General features: G+C 36.1%; 1 protein-coding gene across 1 annotated transcript in view; it reads left to right on the top strand.

Moving 5' to 3' along the window:
• Nucleotides 1–17506, top strand: part of SYNJ1 (synaptojanin 1) — an 83435-nt gene that overhangs the window by 22271 nt on the left and 43658 nt on the right. The window contains 7 exon segments of the mRNA XM_033127443.1: nt 2692–2917; nt 3799–3882; nt 10685–10746; nt 11860–11956; nt 13088–13257; nt 14293–14374; nt 16669–16821. Coding sequence (XP_032983334.1) covers nt 2692–2917; nt 3799–3882; nt 10685–10746; nt 11860–11956; nt 13088–13257; nt 14293–14374; nt 16669–16821 — 874 coding nt within the window.

Genomic DNA, 17506 nt, shown 5'->3' with positions numbered 1-17506 from the left:
TCAGTACTATAATAAAATAAGACATAAGTAAGTAGCTGTGATCCAGTCCCTGTTTATGCATAATGTTCTGCGTTGTAAGTGCACAAACGGCAAGCAGAACACGTGACCATCATTAGTATTGCTTTATTGGAGCAGACCCAGTTTTTAGTACAGTGGTTTTCTTATCCACAGCCAGTATCGATGTTGACTTTTTTTCCCCTTAATACCAGGCACAAACTACATTTCATTATATTTGCATATGTTACAAGGCCAAAGTCCAAGACTCTGCTCTCGGCCTCCCTCAGTAGTTCAGATTCAAGCTGTTCCCTCCTGTGTATTTTCTCTTCCTTACACTTTCTCCACCTGTAAAGTGCTTGAGTAGCATATTCAGGTCGGACCCATTTGCCCTGGTTGTCAGAGGGCCCAAAGTCAACAACAGCCTCAGGATAGAAAACTAACTTGAGAGCAACAGCTTGGTCACCTTGTAGCTCACCTGGAAGTTTCTTGGCCCATAGTGGCATGGGAGAGGAAAGAGGCCAGAATGGACAAAAAGCTTCAGAGCCCTGGAGTCAGAGACTTGGAGCCTAGCAAAGGAGGAGGTGATAGGGAGGGGAAGGGAGAGGAGAGTTGATAGGGCCGCCGAGAGGACAGGGCTCTGTGTGCTCCCGTCAGCCCTGCACTTTCTCCGATGGAAGAGACATTGAAGTCCTGAGAAAAGGTAAAGGCCTTGCCGCTGGGCTGCGGGCAGCTGTCCTGACTTTTTCCCATCCCTGCTCGTTCTCGCCCGCAGTCCTTGATTGAGAGAAACCCGCAGATTGAGAGAAACGTTTTCCTTCCTTAATTAGAAGTCCAAGCAGGTACAGATACATTGAGCAGCAACCAAGCACATTTGCTAAGTTTAATCAATAGGAATAATTTCATTTATCTTCTTATTCAGTTAAGGGTAACTGTAAATGACAGATTGAAGGGGTTTATCCAGTAGTTTATCCAGAGGTGGGGCAGATGTAGATAACACATCGAGGGGCTTACCAGTCGGAACCACGTTAAACAAAGAGGGGGCCAAAACACCCAAGTTAAGTTTTGCTATTTCGCACTGTTTACAGTTTTGCTAAGGGTTGGCATTCTTGAGCTTCACTTTGCGTAGAAAAATGAAAGCTTCAAGAATTCATATTCATTACGCATACCGTTGAAGCTTAGTAGAAATATTTTCCAGGATACAGCCAAGTAAGTTTTGTAGCCAGAGTGGCAAATACCTATCACAAAACCCATGAAGTTTTACTCCATTGGAGCTGTTGCCAGTCGAGTTGTTTATAAATTTAAATAGAATTAAAACAGCAACATATTGACAGCAAAGAAAAATGAAAACTGACAGCAGAGGGAGAAACTCTACCTGAAAAATGCATAGAATCCCACCTACTTCTATTTAAATGGGGACAAGCAAGTCTCTCATACCTGTGCTGTGATACGGAACTCACTGTGTCACACTGGATACACTGTGTCACAATCCGTTAGAGCTTTGCTGCAGATCAATTTCGGTAATAGTAAAGTAGGGAAGCTTAAGTCATAGTTTACAAATGGCCATTGGATTTAATGTTACTCCGGTAGGAATGTCACCATTTGCTGTTACATCCAAGTGTACTTTCTTGAATGGATAAGAAGGGGTGGGGTTATAGGTGGTTTACCAGAACTTCACATGGCCAGCATCTGTTTTGTTTCTTCCGCAGCCTAAATCCTGAAGAAGAGGGGTTTGGGGACTACTGCTCTAGCAGGATTGTTGTATATTATTGACGTTAATGACCCTGAGGCTTCAAGAAAATGCTGTTACATTTTTTTTATCCCTTTCAGACAGCAAGATAGGACAGAACACTTAAGAAAGATCTCCACATAATATAGAAGAGTTTTAAAACTCAGAGAACCAAGTTTCAGTATTATAGAAAATCCACTTTTGTAAGGCACCTTATCTGAAAATACCAGATAGAAAGTTTTTGTGAAAATTTTTCTTGGTGGTAGGTTGGTTAGGAGCCTCCACATGTGCTCTTTGGAGGACTAAGGGTGTGGTAGAGACGCCCGAGGAGGTGGTGAGCAGGATGAGAAGACGGCCAACCGGGCAGGACTTCAGCCTCTGTCTCTGCTTTAGCCATAGTGACTCTGCTTTTATGTTTCCATGTTTCCTAATCATTGGGTTTCTACATATGTGAATAAAACGTTTTGCTCTGAAAAGGCTTGGAAACCAGGCCCCATCTATTAACCTAGAATGCTAAACGTATTTGGAGTAATGGAAAACTCTAGGCTTGCCTTAATACATTAGCCCCGAGCCTGCCTGGCTATTTAAAATTAAATTAATTAAAATAGAGCCTTGTAAAAGTCAAGCCTTAAAAGGAGAGCTTTATAAAGTGGGGTGAGGATATGTGTATGAAATCCTTTTGGGAAAAGTTAGATTATAAATACATTATTTAAAAAGACAACAGAAATTGGGCACAGGTATTAAAAACATACACAATATGTGCTTTTCTGTGGACCGTAGATCACAAGCCCAAGGATCTCATTTTATAGCCCTATCTTCTGATGCCTAGCTTAGTAAATGAATTGACTTATTTTGGGTAACTTTTCATATACTAGCATTAAATTAATGTTCCAGGAGCACCGTTGTAAAATTTGTACTGTGTTATCTAGTACTCAATAAGCTAATGCAGTTCTTTCTTTTTCTGTTAGGAATCAGTCTTTGCACTTGCATCTCAAGCACTATGGCGTGAACTGTGACGACTGGTTATTACGCCTCATGTGTGGGGGAGTAGAAATCAGAACAATTTATGCTGCTCATAAACAGGCCAAGGCTTGCCTCATTTCCAGACTAAGCTGTGAACGAGCTGGGACCAGATTTAATGTCCGGGGAACAAACGATGATGGTCACGTCGCTAACTTTGTAGAAACAGAACAGGTATATAGGGTTTTATTTTGCTTAATTCATGTATGAGATGAGAGGCACAGAAAATCATAGAATAACAGACTTTGACTCAGAACTCATTTAGACATCTGTAATGTCATTCTTCTGGTTGTTCTCGGCTACTTATCGGCCTTCGGAAAGGCTGCCCTGAAACAAGCTTACTCAGGTATGGCTCTTCAGATAAGGAGTAAGATTTGCCATAATCAACGTGGCACATCAGTGCCTGGCTTTTGGTATTAAATTAAAAATCCTCAGTTACAGAGCTAGACAACTTAAGTGTTTTTTTGTGACATTAAGTCAAACCCAACTTTTAAATATAGGTATATGTACCATCTGAAAGTTATGATATTTTTGGCTATGAAACTATGTAGTTGTAAATTTAGGCCATGCGCCCAGCCCAACTCAGATCTTCAGATTAGTTTTAAACTGACTCTGGATACTGAACACAATGCAATATATAGATGATGTATTATAGAAATGTGCACTTGAAACCTATGTGATTTTACTAACCGTGGTCACCCCAATAAATTTAATAAAGATTAAAAATATATATAAAACTGAAAAAAAATTAAATGAAAATATAAAGGTATGTATAAAATATTGAGATTTAAAAGTTGTGATTCTTATGCTTCTATTTTTATTTTCCTGGCTAATATATACAAAATACATATACAGAGTTATCACTGAGGAAAAAAATCAAACTTAATGGCCTATTTTGGGTATTTTGTTCAGATAATGTGTATATGAGAGCTTGGTCATAAGATGTAACTAGTGTGCCACAGATGTTAGTAAATTTATCTTCTAATGTAAAGGTAACATTATGTTCTAATATTACCCTTCTGTGGAAATACATTTTATACTGTTTTTCTCTATAGGTGGTATACTTAGATGACTCTGTTTCTTCCTTCATACAAATTCGGGGGTCTGTTCCATTGTTCTGGGAGCAACCAGGGTTGCAGGTAGGTGTTTGACTTTCAGGTGTTTTTCGTTTTTTGTTTTTTCTCTCTCTTGAAAATTTCCAGATTTTCTAAATTTTCAGGATAGTTTATTAGTTCATTGGATAGTTCTATTATTTAATCTAATCATATTAGCTAGATTCTTAAATGAGGATCTAAGTACAGAGTTCTTGGAATTGTCTTAGGTGTTTTTTTCTTTAATGTTCTTTCAAATATCCATACAAATTCAGCTGCTGTGTTTAATAGTAAAATTTTGATGTTTTCATAGAACATTGATTTTCAAAGTATTTCCGTATTACCATCTCAGTATCTTAATATATAACAATTTAGTTTCTGTAGGCAGAAAAATGTAGTAGTCAAATCAGAGCTTCTGAAACCAGACTTCCCAGTTTGGATCCTTACTCTCCCACTACTAGCTGTGTGATCACGTGCAGGTGATGGAACTTTCCGGTGTCACAGCTTTCTTATCTGTAAAATGGGAATAATATTAGTTGTACATACTTCTTCGGGTACTTGTAAGGATGAAATGAAAAGTACTTAGAATCATGCCTGGCACCCACGGTCAGCACTATGTAAGGGTTAATTACTGTTGTTATTAACGATACATCTGCTACTGAAATTTTGCTTTGTAATTTGTAGTGATCTGTCATCTTGAATATGTTCTCTGACTTGCTTTCTGATCTTTTTTTTAAAAACTGCCCTTTGTTGATATAAATGTCTAATCTTTAAAATAGAAGACTTTTTTTTTTCACGCACGATCATAATATTAGATTGTCCATAATGCGATTTTGCATTTTATTTTTATTCAAAAATCTTTAGTACCTAAACAGTAAGTTATATTCAGTTTAGGCTTCTAGTGTATACTTCTAGTTTAGTAAATGTCCTGCCTCAGTTTGGAATACTAAGAAAATGGGCAGAAAATAATCTTGCCTCTTTTTAGTTCACAGATGGATTTCTCTTACAATAATCATAGGATGGTTATTGTGGAGAAAAATTACAGACCACTTGAACCTTTTCAATAATGTAGTTTATTCAAGATAGGCCTAGAATTAACAAGGATTAACACTTGTACTGCTTTGCAAAAATTCTTGAGTTCTTGTCAAGACCGGTCTGACTTGTGTGGGTTTTATCTTTGGCATCTGGGGGTAACTTAAGTAGCTGTTTCTCTCCCCAAGTCTCATGGGAAAGGATCCCATTCCTACGCCACTTCTAACGAAGCTTTTGTGATCAGAGAAGTGTGTTTGGAGTATTTGCTTTAAGAATTCCTAAAGCCTGCTTTCAAGCAGGGCAAATGCTTTTGCTTTCGAGACAGGCTAGTGTTAAGACAGCCTAATAACCTACTTACAGGCCCTCTGTTATACTGCTTTCTGTGTTATTTTATTAAGAAGTTCAGAATTGCAGTGTCTGATTATTCGATAAGGTTGGATCCTGAGTGGTTACACTGAGGGATCTTCCTTGGGTGGGACTTCCTTCCTGCTTCCTTCTGTGTTCTGTGGTAAGCCTGCCACACAGATAGTCTGGCTGGCTAATGTCGTGTGATTATGGGCTGAAAACTACAGGTTTTTCAAGCATGCCTTTCTTGATGGAGAAAGTAATATTTGAGACAGCAAGACAGTCCAGCAATTCTGCTTCACGGTCACTGAGCTGGCCTGATGTTGTCTTGCATGGGGTTGAGGATTGGGTCAGTGGTTCTCAATTATTTAGCTTAGTAGTTTTGAAAGCCAGCCTTTCTTTGACTAGGAATGGATTACTTTCATGAGTATCTTTTATCATTTCCCCCACCACTCTAAAAGAGTAGGTAATAGAGGGATGAAACTATGTAATTGATTTTTTCAACTGAAAAATAGATATTGATTTTTGCAAATGAAAATACTAAGTCCAAAAATTAATTTTCTCATTGAAGACAAACAAGGACTTTTGACTCAGAGTTGTTATAAATGGTTGTTAAGTACCCTTTGTATTCTGGAGACTGAAAAGTGTTTTAGGGGGTCCTTGGAATTAGTGAGATGTCCCAGTTCAAAAGTCATAGACAGAAAATCCTTAGGCACTTATCTCCTGTTTTACCTCTTATCCTCCGTGATTAGTTCCTCTGAGGTTTTTTTTAATGAAAAGATTCTAAAGTAATCATCTGACATGACTTTGAAACATAGATTCATGGCCTCAACTTCACATCAGCTGAAATAGAATCTTTTGGAACGGGGCCAGGAATCTGCATTTTTTAAACCAAGTTCCTTTCCAGTCAAATTTGAGAACTTCTGTCGTACAGGATCCTCCTGTAATGACCTTGAAGCATACGCAGCCCTTTCTGCTCCAGCAGCCAATCCTGAGCAAGCAAAAGCATCCCTGTGACACTTAGCCCCAGCATTCTCCTAGGCATTCTCCCTTTTTTTTTTTTTTGAGACCCACAGGACACCAACTACATACGGCCACTCTACTAAGACTGGGAGGCATAGCAGCCCTACCTAATACATAGAAACAAATGTCAGCCAAAATAGGGAGACAAAGAAACATGTCCCAAATAAAAGAACATAACAAAACTCCAGAAAAAGATCTAAATGAAATGGAGACAAGCAATCTTCCCGATGCAGAGTTCCAAACACTGGTTATAAGGATGTTCACTGATCTCAGGGAGAACTTCAACAAAGAGAAAGGAAATATAAAAAATGGAGACAGAAAACATGAAAAAGAACCTGTCAGAAATGAAGAATGCAATAACTGAAATGAAGAATGCATTAGAGTGAATCAACAGTAGATTAGATGAAGCAGAGGATCAAATCAGCAATTTAGAAGATAAGGTAGCAAAAAAACACCCAATCAGAACAGCAACAAGAAAAAAGAATCCAAAAAAATGAGGAGAGTTTAAGAGACCTCTAGGACAACATCAAGCGTACTAAGATTCTCATCACAGGGATACCAGAAGGAGAACAAGGAATTGAAAACCTATTTGAAAATATAATAACTGAAAACTTCCCTAACCTGGTGAAGGAAATAAACATAGAAGCCCAGGAAGTGAAGAGTCCCAAACAAGCTGAACCCTAAGAAGCCCATGCCAAGACACATCATAATTAAAATGCCAAATGTTAAAGACAAAGAGTCTTAAAAGCAGCAAGAGAAAAGCAGTTACCGTGTTTCCCCTGAAAATAAGACCTAGCTGGGCAATCAGCTCTAATGCGTCTTTTGGAGCAAAAATTAATATAAAACCCAGTATTATGTTATGTTATATTATATTATACCTGGTGTTATGTTATGTTATGTTATATAAGACCGGGTCTTATAGTAAAATAAGACCGGGTCTTATGTTAATTTTTGCTCCAAAATACGCATTAGAGCTGATTGTCCAGCTAGGTCTTATTTTCGGGGAAACACGGTAGTTACCTACAAAGGAACTTCCATAAGACTGACAGCTGATTTCTCAACAAAAACTTTGCACACCGGATTGGCACAAAATATTCCAAGTGATATAAAGCAGGGACCAACAACCAAGATTACTCTACCCAGCAAAGTTATCAATTTAAATTGAAGGACAGATAAAGAGCTTCCTAGACAAGAAAAAGCTAAAGGAGTTCATCACCACCAAACGAGTATTATAAGGAATGTTAGAGGGACTTCTTTAAGACGGGACAAAAAAATCAAAATTATGAATAATAAAATGACAATAGCTACATATCTATCAGCAATTACTTTCAAAGTAAATGGATTAAATGCTCCAATCAAAAGGTAGGGTGACTGGGGGTGGCCAGGTGGCTCAGTTGGTTAGAGCATGAGCTCTGAACAACAGAGTTGCTTGTTCAGTTCCCACCTGGGATGGTGGGCTGTGCCGCCTGCAACTAAAGATTGAAAATGGCAACTGGTCTTGGAGCTGAGCTGTGCCCTCCACAACTAGATTGAAGGATAACTACTTGGAGTTGATGGACCCTGGAGAAACACACTATCCCCCAATACTCCCAATAATAATAAAAAAAGATAGGGTGGCTGAATGGATAAATAAACAAGACCCTTAGGTATCCTGCCTACAAGAGACTCACTTCAGATGAAAAGACACGTACAGACTGAAAGTAAACGGATGGAAGAAGATATTTCATGAAAATGGGGGCGGGGGGAAAGCTGGCATAGCAATACTTATACCAGACAAAATAGACTGTAAATCAAAGGCTATAACAGATAAAGAAGGACGCAGTGATCCCACTTCTGGGTATTTATCCAAAGAACCCCAAATGCTACTCTGGGAGGACAAATGCCTCCATATGTTCACTGCAGCACTGTTTACACTGGCCAAGATGTGGAGGCAGCCTGGGTGTCCATCGATGGAGGAATGGCTAAAGAGGAGGTGGTACAAATATACAGTGGAATATGGACCATGGAAGGGAATGGGTCTTGCCATCTGTGGTGGCCTGGATGGACCTGGAGGGTCTTGTGGTGAGTGGAATATGTCAGATAGAGAAAGTCCTCCTTTCTTTTTATTCCCACTCTTTATCATCCCAGTTAAGGCTTTCATAATTTCTTCTTGCCCAGAAGATTCTCACAGTTTTCTAACCAGTCTCCTTCTAGTTCTCTGGCAGTTCTTCCCACTTTTCATATATTATGCTCATCAGATCTACTGGGCACCTGCTTCTTCAGATCTGGCTTCTTCTACCCATCCAAACTGCCTGCCTGGAATTTTCTGCTCCCCAAATTAAGGTTTGTTGTCCTTCAGTAGCCAACTCAGATCTCACTGAATGGATTCCAGTCACTCCTCCACACTGATCTCTTCATTAAATCCTGGAGTTCTTCCCGTGTATGTTATTCTGTACGAGGTGTAGATACAGTCTTGTACACTGTGCTGTGAGAAATTTAAAGACTATAATGATGCTTCAGAGAGCGCTTGCGATCTGGGCAGTCAAGTCTTTTATGGAAAAGGTAAATGTCAGTACGAATTTCTCTGAGGCATCAGAAGAGTTGTCATAAGGCGCTGCATAGGTAAGAATGATATTTCAAGTGCTGGCAACCCAGTCCTCTTATGATTTCCTTTCTCTAAAGTCATTTAGCATTTGTGATTTACTACTCTGACATTATATTATTACACTATATTGTAGTAGTTTATATTAGTCTTAAACGATAGTAGGCTTCACGAGCCCTATGCCCAGTATAGTGCTGCACACTGACTTTTTGGTCAGATTGAAGTTTCAGAAATATGTGAACATAACGCAATAATATTGTTGGAAAATGATGTTTCATATCACCCAATTAAGTGGTTTTCTAAAAACATCTTTGATGTAACTTTATTTTTAATTGGGTAAATTTATGGTTATTTAAAGCCTTGAAACTTTCTGGAGGACTACTTTTATCACAACTGACATAACTCTTACTACAAAATGTTTTTCTTTAACATTGAGCGATGAAACCTAGTGTAGTCTAACCAATATATTGCTGTAAAAGTTATCACATGACTAGCTATGTGTACGTTGTAGGGAACAACCACAGGCACTACCTGGAAAAGACAGAAACTTCTGTTTTTTCACCTTCTTGACAGTGGGGAGTGCTGCACAAGATAAATATTAATAAGTAAACAATGCTAAATCTTGGACGTTTATAGAGTTATAAGTAATTATCTGAGATTACACCAAAGAAAAAGTATTGACTTCTGCTGAATTTTCTGCTGTGTAAAATGCCTAATGTCCTGGGGCACATGTCTTTCAAAGTTTGAAATTTTATAGAGACTGTTAAGCACTGTAAAATGAAATTGATATAGATGTGACTTTAGGCTAATCAATTTCTTATTTAAAAAAAACGAAGGAGAATCTACCGATTTATTAGTCTAGTCTTTAGATCGTCTCACTTCTCAGGACAGAGGGGACAATGCTGAATGAGTGATAATATCATCATTCAGTTTTGGAATTGGATGAGCATATTAGAGCTTATATTTGTTGAACTGCATCACCAACTTGGCAACCCTTCTCCGATGCCTATTTCAAGTCCTCACTGTGTTCACAAGTGAGGTTAGGAAGAATGAATTCTGGTGAACTTTGAAAGTCTCAGGGAAATGTTTAAAAGTGAAGGGAAACAATATGGTGTCACCTTTGTATTTCTTCTTGGCATCTGTTAATATCTTTCTCGGTCCTGCCTCATCTCTCTGCCACTCCTATATGAAAAAAGAACACAATGAGTAGATATTTTGCATCTTGTTTAATTCTCTTAACCTAAGTTTTCTGATTCTGCAAAATATGTTGTTATATAGTTGTGTGATTGAGATTGACTTTGGAAAATCTTTTTTTCCAGGAACAATATTTTTAACTTGTTGGATGTTTGGGTGAGGGAGAAGAGAATATTCAGCATAACAGACAAAAAAATATGACACACTTGTAGGCAGCTTGGGAGAGTAGAAATTTAGGAATCTTTTTTGGAATTAGTTATATTGGCCTAAAAGGACAAATTATTTCACTTGGCTGTATTTTTTGTTGATTTCCCAAATGACAGTAATATCTGTTGACTTACACAGAGCAAGTAGTTTGAGCTTAAAATAAGGTAATGTATATGAAAGCATTCTTAAAAATATCTTTCATAAATAAACATTTCTGTTTACAAGTGTTTCATAATGGTCTAACCTCTAGCTTACTTTATTTTATTTATTTATTTATTTAATGAGGTTGTGTTTTAAAAAATAAAAGGGGGGAGGAGAACTCCTAGAACTTGTTTTTTTAAAAGAATATCATGAATGACAATCAATTATCTGACTTACTGCTTTGTGTTCAGCAAATGAATTACTGTGTATTGTGAAGAGTGATAATTTTTTATCTACATGTTGCTTTTAGTATTTTTCTTGTCGTAGGTGGGATCTCATCGTGTCCGTATGTCGAGGGGATTTGAAGCCAATGCACCTGCTTTTGACAGGTAAGACTGATTATTTTTACATAGTGATGCAAGTTTTGATACTGTTAAATACTGTGACTAGTTGTAATTATATTTACTGATTCATTTCACTTTTTTTGGGCTCTAAGTAAAATTTCTTCTGATTCTTAATTTAACTGGAAGATAATGACACCAAATGTTACGACTTCTAGAGGTGGTAGCACTAGGTGTGTAGGTCATGATCTCTTGGCCTTAAAATTACCTGTCTAGGTGGCTGTCCAGTGCAATAGCCGCTAGCCACGTGGAGCTTTGGAGCACCTGAAATTGACAAGTCCAGTTGAGATGTGCTGTAAATGTAAAATACGCATTAGATTTCTAAGACTTAGTGCAAAAAATGCAAATTAAGATTACCTTATTAATATTTCTTTTATATAATGGTTACATGTTGAAATGATATTTTATCTGTATTGGGTTAAATAAAACATGTAAATTAATTTCATTTGTTTATTTTTACTTTTTTTAATGTACCTTCTAGAAAATATAAAAGTATATCTGTGACTCATGTCTTAATTCCTTTGGATGGCATTGCTCTACAGCCTCTGTAATGGTTAGAAGCTGGAGAGAAAAAAGGCTCTTATTTGGGACCTAGTTCCCCCCCTTTTTTTAACACTTTATTATTTATTTATTTATTTATTTTAACATTCAGTATTTTATATTAATTTCAGCATAGCGGTTAGACAAAATGCTAGAGCTATTAAGGAGGTCTCTGAATAATCATGGGGGGGGATGTGATGTTCTCAGGTATGAGGTGCAGCCCTCTGCCCTCTGCCTCAGCTTCCTCCCAGCCAAGTGCATGGCCTGTGCGCTGGGCTTGTCTGCCACCACCCTCACAGAGTGGAGAGGCAGCTGCATGACTCCAGTTGCTCCAGCATAGGTGACAGGCTTAGCATTGATAAGTCAGAGAGGAAATTGCATTAAGTGAGTTTTCATAAATTCAGAGTTTTGAGACCATGTGGAATGAATTTGTATCCAATTTTGCCAGTTCCATCAGTTTAAATTACTACCATATAGGTTCTGTTTAATAATGGATTCCTGTTTATTGGGAAAAAAAATTAGCTTATCACCTGACATATGCTTATTTCCTTTCTTTAATAGGCATTTTCGAACACTTAAGAATTTATATGGTAAACAAATAATAATAAATTTACTTGGATCTAAGGAAGGTGAACATATGCTAAGTAAGGCTTTCCAGGTAAGAATGGTATTTAAAAAATAATATAATACAGTAATCAAATTCTTCCAGGAAGTAAATTCCTTCCTAGAAAAAGGTGGGGTACTTGTTGGAACCATTAACTCTTTGGGACTATTTGGAAACAGTTTAGGGTAATGTTGCTGAAATTGGGATTCTGGAAAGCTTTCAAGGCAATTGATAGTTTTCTAAAATGGGCTTATTTATGTTGTGGAGAAGCAGAAGAATACCTCTTTCCCCCCAAAAATGTTCATCTGTCGTTGGCAGCAAGATACCAGGCAGTGTCCTCCTTCATCTGTTCAGGGTCATGTCTATTTCCTAGAAACCACAGTCATTGTTTTAAACCTGTAAAATAGTGAATAACGTATTTGTGTATATGCAAGACTATGTCCCCTTGTACATAGAGAGAAAACTTGAGAATTTCAAGTAAAAACCCAAAGAAATATCTGACTTCTAAAAAAAATATTCTCCGTAAACACGTATTGGATCAATAATTAATTAATATAAATTACGGTGTTACATAGAATTATGCACTTAAACAAAATGGTTAGAAAACATTTTCTTAAATTCAATCCAGTGAAGTCCAGAATTAACTTAATTTTTTGGCTATTTTGTTTTAACCTTGTAAAATAAATATTGTTAATAAAAGATTATACTTTAGAGAATGACTTTTTATGGTAAGTTTTTAAAACGTGTATGTCTTGAACGACTGTATAAAAAGTGAACTTTTAAATCTATGATAGGCTTTGTCTTAAAAATAAGCTACTTTATTTTGAGATTTTATAATAGATATAAACAGTTACTAAGTTTGTATTGTAAAAACTGAAATGCTAGTGGTTGGAAATAATTTTCATTTTCTAAACCAGCTGTTAGAATATTATTTAAGTGCTCTGATATCATGTCACCAAATCTCTCAGGTATAGTATATGAGGTTCTAGGAAAAATAGTCCATTAGATATCAGCCAATAATTTTCCATTTTACTGCCATTGTTGATGAAAGCTTTGTGAGATTAGTAAGATTTCAAGGAACTGTACTGAGGTTTTAATTTAAAATACAAAGTTCCATTTATAACATATATTACTAGGATCATATTTAGTTAACATTTAGATGAACATTTATCTTTTTACTTTCAGAGTCATTTGAAAGCTTCTGAACATGCTACTGATATCCAGATGGTGAATTTTGACTATCATCAAATGGTTAAAGGAGGAAAGGCAGAAAAATTACATAGTGTTCTTAAACCTCAAGTCCAAAAGTTTCTAGATTATGGATTTTTTTATTTTGATGGAAGTGAAGTTCAAAGGTTTGACTGCTCTGTTTCTCTTTACTTTAAATTGGAACTTTGCTGTAATTTAAAAATTATTCTTAACATAGAACTCTTAAATTTCTTTTCTAAAATCAAAGTTTATAATTAAATATCTTCCTTTATTATATTTGATTTTAGGCTTTTTTTTCTTTAGAATCCATCAAGTAACAATAATCACTTACATTATTGGGTACATCCCATGGGCCACACAGTGTACTTAGTCTTTACATGTAGCAATAACAACAATCATAGGGCTGGGTTCTATTATTATCCTATTCACATCTGAGGAAATTGAGGCACAGGCTATAATCTGCCCCAAGTCATATAACTAGAAAGTGTTAGAGCTAGGATTCATGGGGCCCCAGACCTTAGGCTGTTGCCTACGAGGCTGTTCCACTTCTCTCTTAAAACTAATGTTTTAATATTTCTTGACCTCAGTAAGGACAACTAAATACAAATAGAAGTAAAAGATATTGCTTATTGTCTGCTTTCGAATAATGTAAATCTTTAGTTTTTGGATACGAAGTAGAGGAGAAAGTTGAGTTTTAAAAGACTAAAGTTCAGAATATAGATTGAGGTAAACTTTAGTTAAACAAAGCTCAGATTTTTAGTTTTTTTCAATGTACAATAGAGATAACAGATCAGTAGAGAAAATAGATCTTGGGTTTTTTAAATTCATTCCATAAGTATTTGATTATCTTTTATGTACAAAGAACTATGGTGTTACAAATCTGAATGTATGTTTAGCTCCTAACTACTGACCTAATTGAAAATAAGTAGGTGTGGATGAATAGATATGTGATAAAGAATCCATGGCAAAATATTAACAGTTGTAGAATCAAGATGGTGGATCAATGGATGTTCAATGTAAAATTCTTTCATCTTTTTTGTATGTTTGAAAAGTGTAACAATAAAAAGTTGGGGGGAGAACATGGATGCTACCTTTTAATGACCTTATTTTTTCTCAGTTTGTTTTAGTTTTGTTGCTTTTGTTTCAAACTAGCTGTTTAACTTTACTGACTTTGTTAACAGATGCCAGAGTGGTACAGTTCGAACAAACTGCTTGGATTGTCTTGATAGAACCAACAGTGTGCAGGCATTCCTTGGCTTAGAGGTAAAGAATAAATGAAAATGTATGTTTGTGACTTGTGTCAAATGCCTGTTCCAGTGGTTTTGTCATTTGTTTCTCATTAGTTAACGTTTTATGAAATAAAGTTATGTTTCATTAAAAGCATTCTTCTCTTCTAGTCTTTTTTTCCCCCAAATCCCTTTTCATTTAAATGTTTCCTTCACCTCTAGATACTCTCTTTGTGTAACTATTTCCTTCTGTTGTTCCTTAACTTTCTCTAAAAAAACCTGCTATTTATACTATGCCAGTAATTGCCTCTTTTTCCTGTCTTTTGGAAGAAATATATGTATATGTATACATATACATATACGCATATGTATATTGATGTATATGTATGTATTTGGCCTTCATTCTCTGTGTTGACTTAAAAGTCTCTTCGGAATTAGGGAGGATCTGTTTTTACATGGACAATTCTATAGGAGTATGTTTTGACAGAGCCTGTAACCTAATGCAGTTTATGTGACATTTTCAAATCAGTAGGTATAAAAAAAAAGATCAGATGAAAATGCCATTGTTAGTAAGAATGAAAGTGAATGAGGTTCAACTTCTCTCACAGAGTTTTTGTTTAAACAAGTTTTTTTCTTTACTACTTATCCATGAAACTCAGTCTAAGGTAGACACAGTCTCAACTATTTGGCAAACTGTAACAATGCTGAGCTTTCTAAGTCTTTCTATTATGCAACAGTTAGGGTCATAGGCTGTGGTGAGTCTTCATTTAATTCCATAGGAACTTTGCACAGTTCTCAAATGCTATGAAAACAGGAATACTAAATAACATGTTCTTAGTTCCTCTGGTTAATGATCTTAAATTTGGCCAGAATATTGGTTAATTAGTTACTCTGCAGCTGAGGTTCTTTCTATCTCAAAAATGAAAGTACAGTGTATAGAATTGTCTGCTACAGAAATGTATTTTTTAAGTAACTGAATAAATTTTACTGTTTTGCCTTTTTTGAAATCTGTCATTGAAGTGCATCATTATAATGTATTTAGAAAATATGACAGAGACAAGAAAAGTAAAAACAGGCATTTAGAGTTGATCATATGGCTTAATTAGGTTTGTTTCTACTTCTGTTTTTAAGTGGTTGAATACATTTACTTAGAATCTGAGAGTGAGCTTATTGAAATGCTTGATAGGCTTCATTAAAAATATAACAGGTGTTAGTTTTCAGAATAGGACTTAGCTGTGTATCCACTGTTGGTAGTTAGGTGTGAGAATACTCCCTTGTTAATTGGTTAAGTGCTTACCATATTTACTGGTAAAGTAGGCAAAACCAGTTTTGCTCAGGTCCTTGGAGAGGTCTAAATGATAAAAAGGATTCTGGAGCTTATTTTGCTGTGTTCTTTTGCCATGCTAGCGAAGAACAGCTCTGGAATTAGTCCCTAGATATTCATATAAACCCAGGTTAGGGTTTTTAAAAATATTATTTTAGTTTTTGATCCTTCTAGAATTATGGATATTCTCCGTATTATAGATAAAAGAAAACAAATGGGAAGGAGTTAAGTAAAACTTCAAGGCATAGAATATGACTGGATTCCAGATAAGAGAAACAGACTAGATCAGGATTGTGCATTTCTTTGACTTGGCCAGATTTCAAAGCTAAAATTCATTCCAAGTAAAGATAAGTGGCTTTTCTAAACACTTTCATTGTTACATGTGATGCAGGAGTTGTGGTGCCCAAAGGTCCTGTGTTCCTTGCCGTGTTCCTTCTAGTTCTCCTTTATACACATTACCAACGTAGACGTTACTCATAAAAAACTGCATGGCTTTATCCAACGATATGGCTTAGTCTTTATTTTTATGACAATTTAAGAGCAGCTTGTTTTTCCTCATAATCTTCTGCCCTTAATTACCCACACTTGTAGAACCAAGTCCAAAAATTGAAGAAACTTAGTTATTTTTTTATATATTTAGATTAATTAGGTAAATAATTTTTCTGCTCTCATGCATGCTGTTGAATAATTAGTTCTTTTAGGTGAACAAGGTAAACTAGTATGATTTATAGGGATGTTTTGATAAGATTATTTTATCATTTAACCAGAAAGATGTTCTTCTTACTACACGGGAGTATTAAGTTGCTTATAAGTTTCATTGATGTGGTATTTACTTTAAAAATTGAAATGGTGGGGAATAACACAACCTAATAAACTCTGTTTTCAGAATCCAGTCCCACCTGGTCTTATAACTACAGATTTTTGGTGTGCTTCTGGTAGTTCTTAAAAATTCACCTCATAATGAAGGTATTAATATACTTATAAAAGTTTCTCTTTTGCTGTTTTAGATGCTCGCTAAACAGTTGGAAGCTCTTGGCTTGGCTGAAAAGCCTCAGTTAGTGACTCGCTTTCAAGAAGTTTTTCGATCAATGTGGTCTGTGAATGGTGATTCAATCAGTAAGATATATGCCGGAACTGGGGCTCTGGAAGGAAAGGCTAAGGTAAATGTAGGTCTGTCATAAAAGATCCGCTTTTTCCTCTCTTGATACAGCCTCTAAATGGTCTCTTTTTTAAATTAGTAGGGTTTCTTTTAGGCATCTGTTTTAGAATTCTCTTATCATGCTTTTATTCCTCTTTAACTCTTCCTTCTATAGTGGCACTAATGATTGAAGAAAGTTATTTCCTTGGTTTGGGGGGCTATGTGTGTATGATACCTAGTGGTAATCCACTAGGCCTGTGTATGTATTGCTTACATTTTTTTTCATGATTTTCCCTTGCATATTTGTATTACTTTTTATATTTATTTTGATTATGAATATGATTTTTTTAAAACCATAGTCTTCCCCACAAAGGGTCCTATCTCATTTGGCTCTGTGCCCCCAATCACTTGACACAGTACCTATCATTTAAGAGACATGTGACAAACGCTGGATGGATGAATAAATCAGTGAACAATTTATGCAACACCTCCTGTGAACCCAACATGATTAGGTCTTGATTTTTAAGTTTTTATTATTTTACTTAACTTAAAGTAAAATGTACTTAACTTACCTTGAAAAGGAGGTTTTCAAAATGTGCAAAAGAAGTGTGAGACACGGACTTAATTATAATTCTGTGCCTCATCATTACTTTATCATTGCTGGTATTACCTCAGACTATGTTCCACTCTAGGGTTTGGCCCTTATT

The sequence above is a fragment of the Rhinolophus ferrumequinum genome, chromosome 2 (genome assembly GCF_004115265.2).
Source record: "Rhinolophus ferrumequinum isolate MPI-CBG mRhiFer1 chromosome 2, mRhiFer1_v1.p, whole genome shotgun sequence".
NCBI lineage: Eukaryota > Metazoa > Chordata > Mammalia > Chiroptera > Rhinolophidae > Rhinolophus > Rhinolophus ferrumequinum.
Note: the sequence above shows the minus strand (reverse complement) of the source record. Positions and strands in the feature narration are given on the sequence as shown.